A 14,949-nucleotide genomic window follows, 5' to 3' on the forward strand; every position below is an offset into this window, starting at 1 on the left:
ATATGCATTGTAACACTAGAGGTCACCCTGGGTTGTCTCTGCATTGCACACACAGGACACTGAGTTTTGATCACAGCTTTTTATTGCTGCACCAAAACACAGCGCCACCACCACTCTGGCACATAGATCTTTACATAAGTCCTGACTGAGTGAAATGACCTGTAAATATTTCAGTGGCTGTCATAATAATAATTGAATGGATTGAAGGAGTTTTAATGCTTCGTAACATATTTTTTATGGATAAGCATCATTCATTGAGGTTTGGCTGAAAAGGGTGTATTTCACAGATGTCTGGTAGAGGTGATGAATGCAGCAGATGATAATAGGTCAGACGACTGCGTCACAATTTGCTGACTAAAAAATGTTTAGATGTCCAGATGATCCACCCTCTGTCGGTCCTCTTAAGTGAGGGTGCGTTTACATCCTTTCTAATCTTAGCAGTGTACCCACACACTTATCACAAGAAAAAGTACACTTGTTTTATCATGCTAACACCAAGAGCAAAACAACAAACAACAAAAGTAGACAATGAACAGCCTGATAAGTAAAAATGTGTGCCTGCTTCACTGCATTTTATTAACGTGGCCCACACCCTCACTGAATTGTTTAAAAGCTTTGTTATTAGTGCCTGTGTCATGAACATCTCTAATACTCATACTATACCATACAGTATATATGCGTTTAAGAAAAAACTGTTGAAATACCAACAAACGGTTTTGTCTATTTCGTTCACTGTTGTTGTCGACACTGTACAGTACAGTGTTGGGTATGTGTCTAACTAATGCCAAAAGGGATCTTGGCCCACATGATAAAAATGATGCAGATTGACAGCAATGATTTTAGGTAATAAGGCAGGATCAGTCTCAGTATTGTACTTGCACTCATGGTTGTGTTCTGTATGCATGTTAGTTATTCTAGTTTCTTTTATTGACTTTCTGACAAACTGATCTGCTGTAAGTGATGCTGGCTCCATCACTGCAGGGGTCATGTACGAACAGAGAAAATCAGAAGGCCGATGAGAAAAAGGTTGATTTGGGTTTATTTCAAATGTAACTACTATTTTGTTATGTTTTGTAACAAAATGGCTGATAGATTCTATATTTAGATTTTTGGCTAGAGTTTAGTGAATGTCTGAAAGCAGCTTTTGATGACTGAGACCAATTCAATTTAGTTTTATTGGCTCCTCCATAGACATACTTGTAACAATTCATGATTGAGAATTAAATAAATATAGCATATTCTTTAACCCCCCTCTTGAACTATTTATATTTTATTCTATTTAAGTCATAGCCACATAGTTTCTCAAGTACCTTTTTAACTTGTTGTGGATTCTTTTGTTTTCTAGAAATACCCAAAACAGAAATGCTGAGAATAATTGAATATACATTAGGTATACAACCACACAGAGACAGTAAGTCATTGGAAAACAACAACAGCGCCACAGTATAAATTAGGCCTACCTATATCTGTAAGGAAATACCTGCTCAGTGCAGGAGTAAAGCGGCCCACAGCATGTGTTATTGGTCCAGATTAAGTGCTGGCTGTAACTTGTCATTGTGTTGTGGGTTTGCAGCTGCTGTGCTGCAGATGTGACCCTGCTGATATGACAGCAGGAAAAGGAGCATCCAGACCCCTCAGTAGCCTTGACAGAGAGACAGTCGCACTGAACTGTACAGGTGGACCTGTTCAAAGTCTAGGCGTCTGTGTTTGTGCACAAAGCAGAGCACTCTGGTGTTTTGTACATATACTGCAAAATAACAAAAACAAAAAATACATTTCTCAATGTCTCTTACATCAAAATACAGAATATTACAAGAGCTGATATTGTACTTACCATGACAAAAGACCCTGGGTTTGTCCCTACCAATCATCATCCAACTCCCACCCCCATCCCCCGACAGTCTATATATATATATATATATATATATATATATATATATATATATATATATATATATATATATATATATATATATATATATATATATATACATATATAGCAATATAGATATATAGAAAGCCACAACACACAAACTAGCTTGTTATGTGACATGACGTCACAACTGCCTTGGAGCGTAGCATCTACATGCACCTTAACCAGAGGCAAACCTAGCCTATGTAATAGCACAGAGCTAGCCACGTATTTAAAGATGAATGCAATAACAGCTCCCAGAGTGAAGTGAAATCATGTTGATGTAACAAGACAAAGTACACATCAAACGATTTAAGTGTGGTTTTAATAAGTTATTTGATGCTATAATAATGTGGTGAAATTGTCATCCCACAACCATAGTTTTTAAGCTGTAGGTGAGTACAGCATTTTTCATTAATAGCATTGACCTGAAAGCAAAGGTGCATTATTTCTTATAATAGACTTGCTCAATGTAGGTGAAGTCTGCATGAAATGTTCATCCATACTTCTCTGTGTGAGACTTGCTGGAAATAGTCGTATTAGAGAAACCAAGGCGAGCTCTGACGACTTCTGACGACAGAAGATAGAAATGTTGCTGAGCTCACTGTAAATCAGCTGCTCCTAACCATGGATGCAACTAAAAATATTATTTAGCAAAATGTTGCCAGTCTAACATTTAACCCTTTGGATTGACAACAACAGCATGGCCATGAGAATCAGATGTGACTGTTATTGTTGGAGCAGCCCCGCATGGGAAGAAATGGGAGTGAATAATATTATCCGACTGTGACGCAAGCAGCCACAAGGAGAGCACTCTCTCCACTGCCTTATCAAGGTGACCGCAAACAGCTGTTACTATGTTGTGGGTCAAAAGGCCAGAAACACCTTTCTGCCTGATTACAATTTTATTTTTCACTAGTTTGAAGCAAATTGTACTCTGCGAGGAAAACTGAATTCAGTGGGTTTGGCTGGCAGCAAAATAAAATATTCTACATGGCTAGTTACCATGTTGAAGTGACCATTAGCAAGATATTGAACCCCCTACTCATCCTAGTGCTGCATCATCAGGTTTTGAATATTGACAAACAGAGGTGTAAATCTCTTTGGATAAAATCAGTCAAATTTGTTCATATAAATATAAAACATCTTGATTTGATCAGTTATTCTAGAATTAGAAATGTAAGAATTAATTATCAATTTATTTATTTTGCAGAATATTACATTAAGTTTCAAGTAATAGGCATAATACTTACATTAGCCATAGCTTTGCATTGTTTTACCAATCAATCGATCAAATTTAATTTGTATAGCCCATATTTACAAAACACAATTTGTCTCATGGGGCTTTAACATGGTGTGACATCCTCTGCCCTTAACTCTCAGCAAGAGTAAGGAAAAACTACTAAAAAAACTTTTAACACGGTAAAAAGAACGTAGAAACCTCAGAGAGAGCCACATGTGAGGGATCACTCTCCCAGGAAGGACAGAAGTTCAATAGATGACACTTGTAAAGGAGAACATCAGAAAGATAAGGGTATGATTGTGTCTGTCTCCCAAACTGAAAGTGGGAGATGATTCCACAGGAGAGGAGCTTGATAGCTGAAAGCTCTGGCTCCTGCTCTACTTTTAAAGACTTTAGGGACGACAAGTAAACCTGAATTCTGGGAGCCCAGTGCTCTAGTGGGTTGATAAGGTACTAACAGCTCTTGAAGGTATAATGGTGACATATTTTTAAGGGCCTTGAAGGTGAGGAGGAGGATTTTTAATTTAACGCAGGTGGAAGAAGGCGGTCCTAGAAATTTGTTTTAAGTGAGAATTAAGGGACAAATCGGGATCGAAGATCACTCCCAAGTTCCGGATTGTTTCATTGGAAGCAAGGGCAATGTCGTCTAGCGCAGCTATATCATTAGATAATGTTTCTCCAAGGTGTTTAGGGCCAAGTATTAGAACCTCCGTTTTATCTGAGTTTAATAAGAGAACATTGGGTGGCATCCATGCCAGTCTCAGTTTAGTTACTTGATTACACTCTTCTGTTTTTATTGACAAGTATAAGTGGGTGTCATCCGCATAGCAGTGGAAATTTACCGAGTGTGTCCTGACAATGTTTCCTAGTGGAAGCATATATTGTGCAAATAAACTTGGGCTGAGCACAGAACCCTGTGGTACACCGGTTAATTTTGGTGCGCACAGATGACTCATCATTAATTAGCACAAATTGGAATCGACCTGAAAAATAGGATTTAAACCAGTTTAGAGCGGTTCCTTTCATGTTAATTAACTGTTCTAGTCTTTGTAATAAAATGTCATGGTCAATTGTGTTGAATGCTGCACTAAGATCTAACAGAACGAGGAAAGACACAACATATCTAAAGCTATTAGAAGGTCATTAGTCACTTTTGCCAAGGCTGTCTCTGTACTGTGATTAGCTCTAAACCCCAACTGAAAGTCTTCATATACATTACTTTCCTGGAGAAACTCACACAGCTGATTGGCTACAACCTTTTCCAGGATTTTAGAGAGGAAGGGGAGGTTGGATATTGGTCTGTAGTTGGCTTAAACCTTTGGGTCTAGGGTGTTTTTTTTGAGAAGGGGTTTGATTACAGCTAGTTTAAAGGAGCTTGTTTGTTTTCAGTAAAGTACTACCAATTAGGGGCAGAATGTCCTGGCTACGTGCTGAAGAGAAACCTGGGGTTGTTTTTATTTTCTTTAATTAGTTTCAAGTAGTAGGCAGCTCTTGCTTTGTAGAAGGCCTTCTTATATGCTTTAACACTATTTTTCCAGGCTAGGAGATTTTCAACACGGTTGTATGAGCGCCACTTCCTTTCTAGTTTTCTTGACTCCACGGAGCTAATTTACTATGTTTTGCACGTTTCTTTTTTAGAGGTGCTATTGAGTCTAATGTTAATCGTAATGACTTTACAGAGATATCGACGAGATGGTCAATCTCAGTGGAGATTGACCATCTCAGAAGAGAAGAATTTGTTGGTTATATCGATGGATAATAAGGCTTTAAATGTAATTGGAATTATTTCCTTAAATTTAGCTACAGCACTATCAGGTAGACATCTAGAAAATGAATTTTGTATTAGTGGCATATATTGTGATAATGAAAAATTGAAGGGTATTAAATTATGGTCTGATAGAATCGGATTAATATGGCTGTATGTGATCCTACTCTTCCATCTCTTCAGGGAATAGAAACAATTTAACAGCACTTACTCACAGGGAGAAACAACCCCAGAGATTTGATTGAAAATGAAAACAAAAATAACAGAACTGAAAGGTTGAAATAATATAATAACATGATCAATTTAAAGGAGGATATAGTTGATCCATTTAAATAATAACTGAATACAAATGAGCAAGGGGCCAGAGCAAATAATATTCAGACAGTTTTCTGATATAGTGCTTTTGACCTTCTTAAATTTTTTTGCACATTTCACAATAGGGGGATTGAAATTACTTTTATATTTGTTATGATTTCTTATGATTTTTGAAATTCATATTTGTATTTAGTTGTGATTTGTATATTCATATTTGTATTTCATTATGATTTTATATTCATATTAGTATTTAGCTGTGATTATGATACTGGACAGATGTGACAGAGAAGAAATAAGGAGGATTCACATCTTTTCTCGGTCGTGTCACAAGAACAAAAGAGATGTTTGTTTTTTTTATATTTACGTGTGTCTGTCCTGTGCAACTTTGAATTATGGGATAAGATTTCCTCCTCCCCCTTCATAAGATATGTGACAGTGTTTCCTCTGCTAAAGGAAATTAGATAAAAAGCATTGAAACTCCTTCCGTTATCATTTGGAGATTTCTTCTTTTCAAGGCAATAATGTATATTTCACTTTATACACACATTACAGTGGTCTTTCAAGGACTCAGTGGTGGGCTGCACATCTGGAGCACCAGGACATTTCCCTGTGGCCTGATGGTCGCTCTGGTCTGCCTAGAACAGTCTACTTGACCAGCGATAATATAGCATGCAGGAACTAGTTGAAAGACCTCTCAAATAAATTTATCAGGCAAAGGACATCACCACCTCTCTCGGCGAGATACAAAGCAGCTCTGCGCTCTAAAATCTTTGTAGCTATCGCATGACGTTATCTACATGATGGCAGAGAGCAGTGAGTTTCTGCTATTCTCACTGGTATGCTTTATGGACACCAGTGAGTGAACATTGTAATCTTAAACTTTTTAGTTACTATTGGTGTAGCTTATGTTAAATATCAGTTGGTCAGTCCCAGATTTATTTATTTTGTAATTAAGTTAACTTTCCTCCCAGATGAACATAGTGGCCAAATTTATAACTGGTCCGGGAACCGTAACAAATTAATTTGGACTGCAAAATTAGAGGTCTGGTGCTCTGCATGAAAAGGGTTGGCCTGGAATGGAGTCAACTTCCCTAATTAATGAGAGTAATTTTACAATAATGAAAAGAGCTGAAATATCTCAAGTGCCTTGCGATAATGTATATTATGATTTGGCGCTTTACAAATAAAATTAGGACACGTCCCCCAACCAGTAAACTGAATTGTAAACTGGACGAATAATAATAATAAAACTGTAATGCTATGAAGACAAGCAAAAACGATGACTTGAGAGGAGAGGTGAAAAGTGACCAGTAATCTGGTAGAATCTAAAGATATTTATGTGTATTCTATATAACTTAAAAAATGTATAGTTATATTAAATACACATAAACATATATATATATATATATATTACCAAACATACATTAGACTTACAATACAGCATTAAACATTGTTTTAAGTAATAAAATACATAAAAATTCATCTTGTGTGTTAATAATAGCGTGATAGCGTGACAAGTAAAATAATGTCTCATAACACAACTTATGACCCCCAAGCATGCTATAAAACCAACGCTGGATGGTTCCTGTACTGTTCTTCTGCACAAGTGCACCGTCAGTGCAGTCAGTGAGTAAGTAAAGAATACTAATGTAAGAAAGAAGAGGTATTTCCTTTTACTACACAATAAATACTTCTACAAAACGTGTTGGCACAATGAAAAAGAGTTGCTGTTCTTTACATTTATTTTACAGCTTGTATTTACCTACAACGTTCGATAATTTACACTTTCTTTTTTAACCGACAGACTGTAGGTTATGTTTTCAACTCCTCCGACTGCATACGTATGTCCAGATACTGTGTCTGCTTAGAAACAGAGGCAACGACTTCCTCTCCAACAAGAGATACCTCTGGATAAAGACTGAGAATGTGAATGTACTCACTAATCTCATAGTGATGCAGATGAAGCATAAAGAGTCATTCGATTTATCAGGCTGCTCCACACAGGGCTGAGATAGCCCTCACAACTTGGAGAGATGATAACCTCAGCCATGTCAAAGTGAAATGAGTCAGCTGTTTATGATCCAACTGTAGCTGAACGCCAAAACAAAAAGACAAGTTGTGTTGAGCCTGATAATGTTATAAAATGTTTCAAGATAGAATGATAGATAGAAACCTGAACTGGTTTTTCTCTTTTTTAATTTATTACAGTCACAGTGGAATAAATAATGAATGCAGATTTTTTTTTTCACAAAAAACCTGTTCATACTCACAATATGACAGATACAAAACATACAAGATCATTTCCGACAGAGGAAACCACTGGAGTAGAAATAACAAGTTCAATCCGAACCATTTAATAAATATTTAATATATACATTCTGCCCTTCTAATTACTTCATCCAAAACACACAGTCACTCCGTCTAAGTATTATGACAAAGTACAAAAGGACTAATGCATGTGAACAGATGTAGTAACTGTATTCAACTGATGGGATTGTCTGCTCAGACTCCCAAATTATTCACTGCCTGCATGATTGCAGGCAGTGAATAATTTAAATACGATAGGGATTCCAAAACTAAGAATGAACTTTTCACACGGAGGAGAAAATGATTCAGTGACAAGATACACCACGAATATGACTGAGAAATACATTACAACACATTCACTATGTAAAACATGATTTGGAGAATCTGACATAACAACTAAATAACGTGACATGAGACATGAGCAAGTATCCACGGCTGATGAACAGAAACTGCAGTTATAGAGACGCAGAGGGGCGTAGAAAAGTTTGACCAGGTTCATGACAAGCTAACATCATCACTCATACCACAGACAGCGCTCATTAAAGATTCTCTATAAATATTCTCATAACCCTAGCCTGTGTGCAGTGACAATCAGGGCGAGCGAGAACAGATCACAACGAGGCTGCTCAGAGATGTACCTTAAAAATCTCTTTATTACATCTTACACAAGAGAGATTGATTTGCAGGCAGTCTTGCATGCCATGGACATTTTCAAAAGGGCAGCCGCATCAGGCCCATGGGCCACTATTTGAAAAGGCCTGCTGAAGTCTCTTGCTCCTTATTTCTCCTAAGAAGAAACGGGTCAGAATGTAGCAGAGGTGTTATAAGTACAGACATTCTTTACTTAAGTAGAGGAAGAGATATTTGAGTTGAAAATTACTCAAGTAAAACTATAACCTTTTTTACACAAGTAAAGGTATAGGTTCTGAAATGTGCTCAAAGTATAAAAGTAAAACATTTTCCACCGGCTGTGCAAATCAAACTGAGAATCGTGTCAACTGAATATAGAACACAGACTGTTTAACTTAGGAAACTCTACTCCAAATGAAATAAAAAATGACAATTTATAATTATAAAAAATATCCAGAAGGAAATGTGTAGGCTGTATTGAGTGAAGTTTTATAAATTTACATGAGGCCAGTCATGTGGAATGGTGTGTTGCTCTGCTTTGTCGTAAACATTATCAACGTTATTATTAATGTCGCTGGATTCTTTAATTTCTTCCATGTTGTTACTCCTCGGCACAGATATCTCTGCTGCGCCTCTTGGTTGCAGCAGAGATATCTGCTGCAACCAAGAGGCGCATCTCCCTCTCCTGTCTGTTTCGTTTTTGATTCTTCTTTAAAGCTGTGTTGTGAATGATATACGCTGATAATAGGAATAACCTTATCTGTGTTACTGTCCCTTTAGGTTGAAATCTGTCTTAATGTTGGGAAGGTGGCGCTCGTTGATGCAAAATATAAAAAATTGCGAATAATTCCCATCGAATGCGTTAAAATGAAAGTAATGGTGTTTGAAAATGTAAGAAGCCGAAACTACGGATATTTGTGTGGAACTGTAGGAAGTAGAAGTAAAGTTTGTCAGGTAAAGGACAGATACCTGAAAGAGTACAGTAACAATGTTTTTGTAATGTATTATTTCCCACCTCTGGAATTTAGTCATGTTGCTATAAGATATAATTTGTCATGAGACAAACAAAAGGCAATTGTGAGCAGCAAAATATCCCTCTGATTCCAATCCAGTTACTATAGATATGTTTATTTCCATGAGGTCAAGGGTCAAGGGTTAAATCTCATCGCTCTTTCAGAGTAAGAGGGAGGCCTGTTGGAAATGCTGGTTTAATCCTCCTTTTTGATGAGGGCACTTTGGCTTTCCTTTGGATTGAAGGCTGTTTTTTATTTTTTCTATAAGCTTCCCTCTTTGGACTGTTGGGAGCACCCAGGTGCTCCAAAAGTTTCTTGTGAAATACTGCTTCGAACTGCTGTGCCTGCAAAACAAAGACAGGACAAAAAAGAGTTGATTCAAGGACATGGAGCTCAGAGGTAGCAGGGAAACCTTGGCCCTCTGTGGGACCTGAACTGTTCCACAAGAGTTTATCAGGGATATCAGTTACTTACAGGGTGTTCTTTGGTTTTGTGTGTGGTATAAAAACTAATTATTTTTATGTTGAATTTGTTTGCACCTTTAGCTGTATTTGTTGTGGTGTGTGTGGGACAATTTCTCTGTGTCCTTCTCAGATTTTGGGTATTGGGGTTTTTGTGGTGGTCGTGGTTGTGAGTACATCGAACACGTAAGTTAGGAAGGACTGTACCCCTGCACTCGTTTAAGCGGTCTTTGATTGGTCTGTTTGTAAATCTATACAGTGCTTTTGACAGCTGTGTATAAAGTTAGTAAGTAAACATTTAGTGAAGATGACTTTTTATTAAATAGTTCTTACCATATCTACCTGTGTCGTGGTGTGTGCTGTTGTGGTTGTGACTGGCCAAGCGGTGGTCTGCTCCCGGCTCTTTGGTTTGGCACAGTACTTCTCCAGATGCTGAAGGTCACAGCCACCTGTTCGGCAGCACTGATCTACTATCCCCTTCCCTCTGGGCCGAGGACCGTAACCAGACCACGTTCCTTTCCCTGAAGAGGTAAACCAGGCAACTCATGTCAGGCTGCAGTATCTTCCTGACTTAAAAAAACGGAGACGAATTAAACCTTTTTAAGTCTGTATGCAATGTTTCTGAAAAAAACCTCTCCTGATTCGTCACACTGCCGTTCACATATACTGGATTAAACAGTCAGACTAATGAGTTAGCAGTTGTGAAAGGTGGTTGTTGTTCTGATAGAGACAGTTTTGGGGTATATGGGGAACATGAATATCCAGACTGTTGTCGTCTTTAAATTCCCTTGCACATGGCCATTGTTTGGCTTTGTTTTTGTTCTGCTTTAGCATTTTATCTAGTGCCACCAGCAGGTCAGTTTTCAATGAACTAGTGAAACATCTACTAGACAGACAGGAACCAAAACCTGATGACATCTTGTTTAAAGTGTGTTTGAAATGGGGGTAAACCATCCTGGAGAACACAACACAATCATATGTGAAGTATATGGACCTACTCTGAATTGTTGTGTGCTCTTCTTCGTTGTAAGTGTGAAAGCTGGACCCATCTCAGATAACAAGTGTTTTAACAATAAAGCTATCACACACCGAGGCACGGTGTTCTGGTTAGCACGCTACCAGTTTTGGTGGACTGCCACCAGTCTGATAGCAGATGGAGAGGGTGGCCTTGGTCAGAACAGGGGGAAGGTAATCAGGTGAAAGGGCTTCTTGGTAATTCTATTGGTTCTGTGGGAGAAATTATAATCTCATAATAATGAACTATTCAAGATTCTTAACTTCATCAAATCTGCTCTGAAGTGTTTGGCCCCTGTTACTCCAACAGCCAGCTGATCCAATGCCATGCATTTCTATCGCTGATAGTACAGTCAATCAGAATATATTAGTTTACTGCTGAGGCCTAGGTTTATTTTAATATAAATACATAAACAGGGCATGATTTGTTGTCGTGGAGCTGATAAGGTGCTCAGAATAACTACAATGTTTAACTGTGGACACCATGACCATGACCATACCTGTGTTATTGCACACCTCTGCTTGAGAAAGTGTTGCACAAAGGGTGGAATAACCCTGATAACATTTGATCTCATTGGTGATTTTTATATTGATTAAAATCTACATTATATAGAGTCATACAAGAATAGTATTGTATTGAGTCCAATACTGTCATGAATGATTAATTGACAACATATGAACTGTAAATGTTTTATTGCTTACATGCTGGATGGTGCAGAATGAAGTTAGAAAACTTGTGTTCATCATACCTGGTCTATCTGCAGTGAAGATTTTATAGACAATGTTTGTTTTTTTAAATGAAACTGAATTTGCTTTGTGTCATCCTTATATCTCCAAAATATACATTACATTTACAGTTTTCATTTGGCTGACGCTTTTATCCAAATCAAATTACAAGTGCATTCAACCATGAGGGTACAAACCCAGAACAAAAAGTAAAATTTCTTCAAAAAAGCCTACAAAAAACTACAAAGTGCTATAAGTAAGTGCCATTTAAGTGCAACTAAATTGTTAGTTTAAATGTTTTATTCAAGGTATAGGTATGTTTCTCTTTACCAATTTTATACAATATATTACATCAAATTAGACCAAATATGCTTGATTAATGTTCAAATGTGTGTTTTATATCTAAGTTTGAATGATTTATTCAACTGATGTTATTTTCCATACATTAAATGTCAGCCATCAACACAATCTTCAAACACAACTTATGACATGAGATCTGCACCTGTGACACCCAGAATAGTCTGTCCAACATGGTGAAATAAAAATATTTAAATGATCAAATTATCTTGATGATCAAAATAGCTACGTATTATTGCTTGTGTTGTTCTCGGTAACTCGGTACATAGACTGCCTGATAAGAGACGCTGCTTAACTGACAATAGATCTACTGACAGATCAGACGTGATTCTGCAACAGGATAGAAATAAATACCTGGACGTTGTGTGTGGTGGACAGACGTTTTTAGGCAAAGGTGAGTGAAGCATCTTCTGTGACATTTTTCAGATTAACTACATCTCTGCACTGCTATTAAAGACTTTTTAATGCTGAGGTACAAGTGTCCTCTCCAGAGCAACTGTCCTGCAACAGATCCACACTGGCATCCTCTCTTATAAAATAGTATAGTCCACTTATGAAATATGAGTATTTAATGTTTTCTGAATACACATCTGAAAACATCTTTGCAGTTTTACTGCAGGCTTCAATCGTTAAATGATTAAGAAAAAAATTATTTGATTCGAATTTAGTAATAACTTGATTTGAAATGTGGTGCAGAAATTCATACATGTCTCCATTAAAAGTCTGATACTGTTTACACCTGCACCTCAGTGAAGAAATGACAAGGACAGACTTTGACACTGTTAAACGTCCTGCATTGATAATCACAAACAGGGATATGAATGATGTTGTTTTTGTATGTTTCACATCAAATGTTGATTATGGTTCTGATAATAGTTGGTGATGTTGATTACATGACATGACCAGAGCCTGAATGAGGTTAGATACTACAGGAAGATTATTTATAAACTGTCCAAAAGACACCTGACCTTGCCACTCTCAGCACAACTGACAACTATCACCTTGTCTACTAGAAAAGCTTATTTTGGTGACATTAGATAGATAGTGGATAATATGAAGATAGACTTACCTAAATATATCCCGCGATCACCGCACACAAATATGAGGTCACTGAGGAGATCCGAACCACAGCGGAGTCTGGCTGCCTCTGAGGAGAGGGGCCAGCCTGCCAGACACATGAGCTGCACACACAACACCTGAAGATGAGAATAGAAACTTCAATACAAAAAATATCTGTGAAGATTCTCAGTCATCCTGCTCCTGGTATCTTTGGACTTGTTTTCAGAGCGAACTCTTCAATACAAAATCTGCAACATACCATATTGAATTCATGTATTCAGGCTAAGCTAAGCAGTTTGAGGTGTCAACCATATGCCTTAACTTTCCTGGTTGGATTCAGCTAGGACCTTTATTTACATTATCACCCCCTCTTATCGGCTGTTTACATCAAAACCCAAAAAATGCCTCTACAATGGAATCTACAGATTAATGTATTCATTATGATTTTCCATAAGCTTCTTCTCTTTGACCTTAAATTTTATAAAAAATCCTGGCCCTGCCCCATGAAATCATGGTCAGTGGTCACTTTTTCATTTTTTAAATTTCTTATTTAATTACATTGTATCAGAGTTGATATACAATAAATACTGCAAGATTCCTGTTTCATTCAAACAGGAGTCAAAGATGGTCATGATCGCATCCCCACATGTAACTGATGTCAAGTTGTGCTTTTCACTGAGCATGGAGAGCGTGAGCTCTCAGTGGACTCAATACATAGACATTTCAATACATTTAGGATAGCGAGGTGTGGTTCAAGGTATGAATCCAGTTTCTGTCCTGTTCCGAAATGTAAATTATTTGATTAAAATTTGACTAAAATTATAATAATAATAATATAAGTTTGAATAAATAGAGGAATACGACAAATTGCTCTAATTTATTTTCTAATAAAATATGTGAATGATTAATTCAACAAAAGTGATATTTTAAATATTAATACGAATTGAATAAACAAACGACCAGCACTCTGTAGCAGTATCTGCCTTCAGTCTGTGGACAGAGTTGACCATGTCTTCTTCTACGTCCTCTGATAATCTATAGCAACTGGCAGCACTTGAGCAATAATACTCGACCCACCTGATCATTTTGATTATCTGATTATTCTATTTTACAATGTCAGACTGACACAGACATTTACGGGTGTCCCCAGTGCAGATCTCTGTCATAGTAGTATCATTCATAGAATCACTTCAAAGTAAAATAAAATCTTCACTGCAGATAGACCAGGTAGGATGAACACAAGTTTTCTTTCTTCACTCTGCACCAGACTATTTATAAAAAGTTCTGCGCACAACATCCAGCACACAAACAATAACAGGTGACAGTTTAAGGAGGAATAATTCTGAAGTAGCTCCAGAGTATTTACACAGGACAAAAACATTTTAAACAGGCAGGTTTAGAACAGACACTGCACTTGTCAAGAGACAGCACAATTGTGCAAGTTCAGCTGTTCTGCTTTGCAGTAGAAAAAATCATACGAGTAAACCAAATTAACTTTTCTCTAAATTTCCTATAATTAAATCCAACTGACAACCACTGAAAGTAAAGTTACAAATCAGTCGGTTCTTGGGGCATTAGAGGAAAAAAACAATGGTCCCATGACATAAAGTTTCACAAGTGTGGACACAGAGAAGAGAAGGTTTAGAATCTCAAATTAATGTCAGCACTACAGAGAAAGAAAAGTTCTCTGTGCTACAACATGGCATCATTAACTTCCTGCCAGTCCTGATCTAGAGTTACAAGCGGAGTGAAAGCAGGTCTTACTGTGAGTGTCGATGGTCTGGCAGAGGAGCAGTATGTGGAGTGCATCCTGTCTGTGGGGACGTACCTCAGCCGACCTGCAGGCTTATACTCATGCAGCTGAGGGGAGGACCACAGTACTGAGGTTTCCTCCCCCTCACTCATATCTAATCCACAACTCATATGACACCATTTAACATACTGTCACTTCGGCTGAACTTGTTCTGCTCTGTTCCTACTGTGAATGTGACAGGGTATCGACACACTCACAAACATGATATCCCATGATGTCTCATTCATGTTCTGGTTGTATTAAAACTGATTTAGATCCGTTGATTCAATTTTGAGGTTTTTCTATTATTTTGTGTTGGACAACACAACTCAACAACACTGATTGCACCCTCCAA

General features: G+C 37.4%; 1 protein-coding gene across 1 annotated transcript; it reads right to left on the bottom strand.

Annotated features, from left to right (window-relative positions):
* Positions 1-9,334: 9,334 nt before the first annotated feature.
* LOC133005106 (insulin-like growth factor I) lies at positions 9,335-14,707 on the bottom strand. The gene is made up of 4 exons (XM_061074687.1): positions 14,567-14,707; positions 12,813-12,939; positions 9,980-10,167; positions 9,335-9,529 (listed from the first exon to the last, which is right to left on the bottom strand). The coding sequence occupies exons 1-4, from the start codon at positions 14,705-14,707 to the stop codon at positions 9,335-9,337; spliced, it is 651 nt and encodes a 216-aa protein (XP_060930670.1).
* Between the last annotated feature and the right edge of the window lie 242 nt (positions 14,708-14,949).

This window comes from Limanda limanda, chromosome 7 (genome assembly GCF_963576545.1).
Source record: "Limanda limanda chromosome 7, fLimLim1.1, whole genome shotgun sequence".
NCBI lineage: Eukaryota > Metazoa > Chordata > Actinopteri > Pleuronectiformes > Pleuronectidae > Limanda > Limanda limanda.

What these genes read in the sequence shown, in the direction of transcription:
- LOC133005106 (XM_061074687.1), bottom strand. Translation starts at nt 14,707, where the DNA reads ATGAGTGAGGGGGAGGAAACCTCAGTACTGTGGTCCTCCCCTCAGCTG. An exon ending in CCAGACCATCGACACTCACA is followed by an intron (nt 12,940 to 14,566) that starts GTAAGACCTGCT and finishes TCTCATCTTCAG; the next exon opens with GTGTTGTGTGTGCAGCTCAT. An exon ending in CCACGACACAGGTAGATATG is followed by an intron (nt 9,530 to 9,979) that starts GTAAGAACTATT and finishes TTTGTTTTGCAG; the next exon opens with GCACAGCAGTTCGAAGCAGT.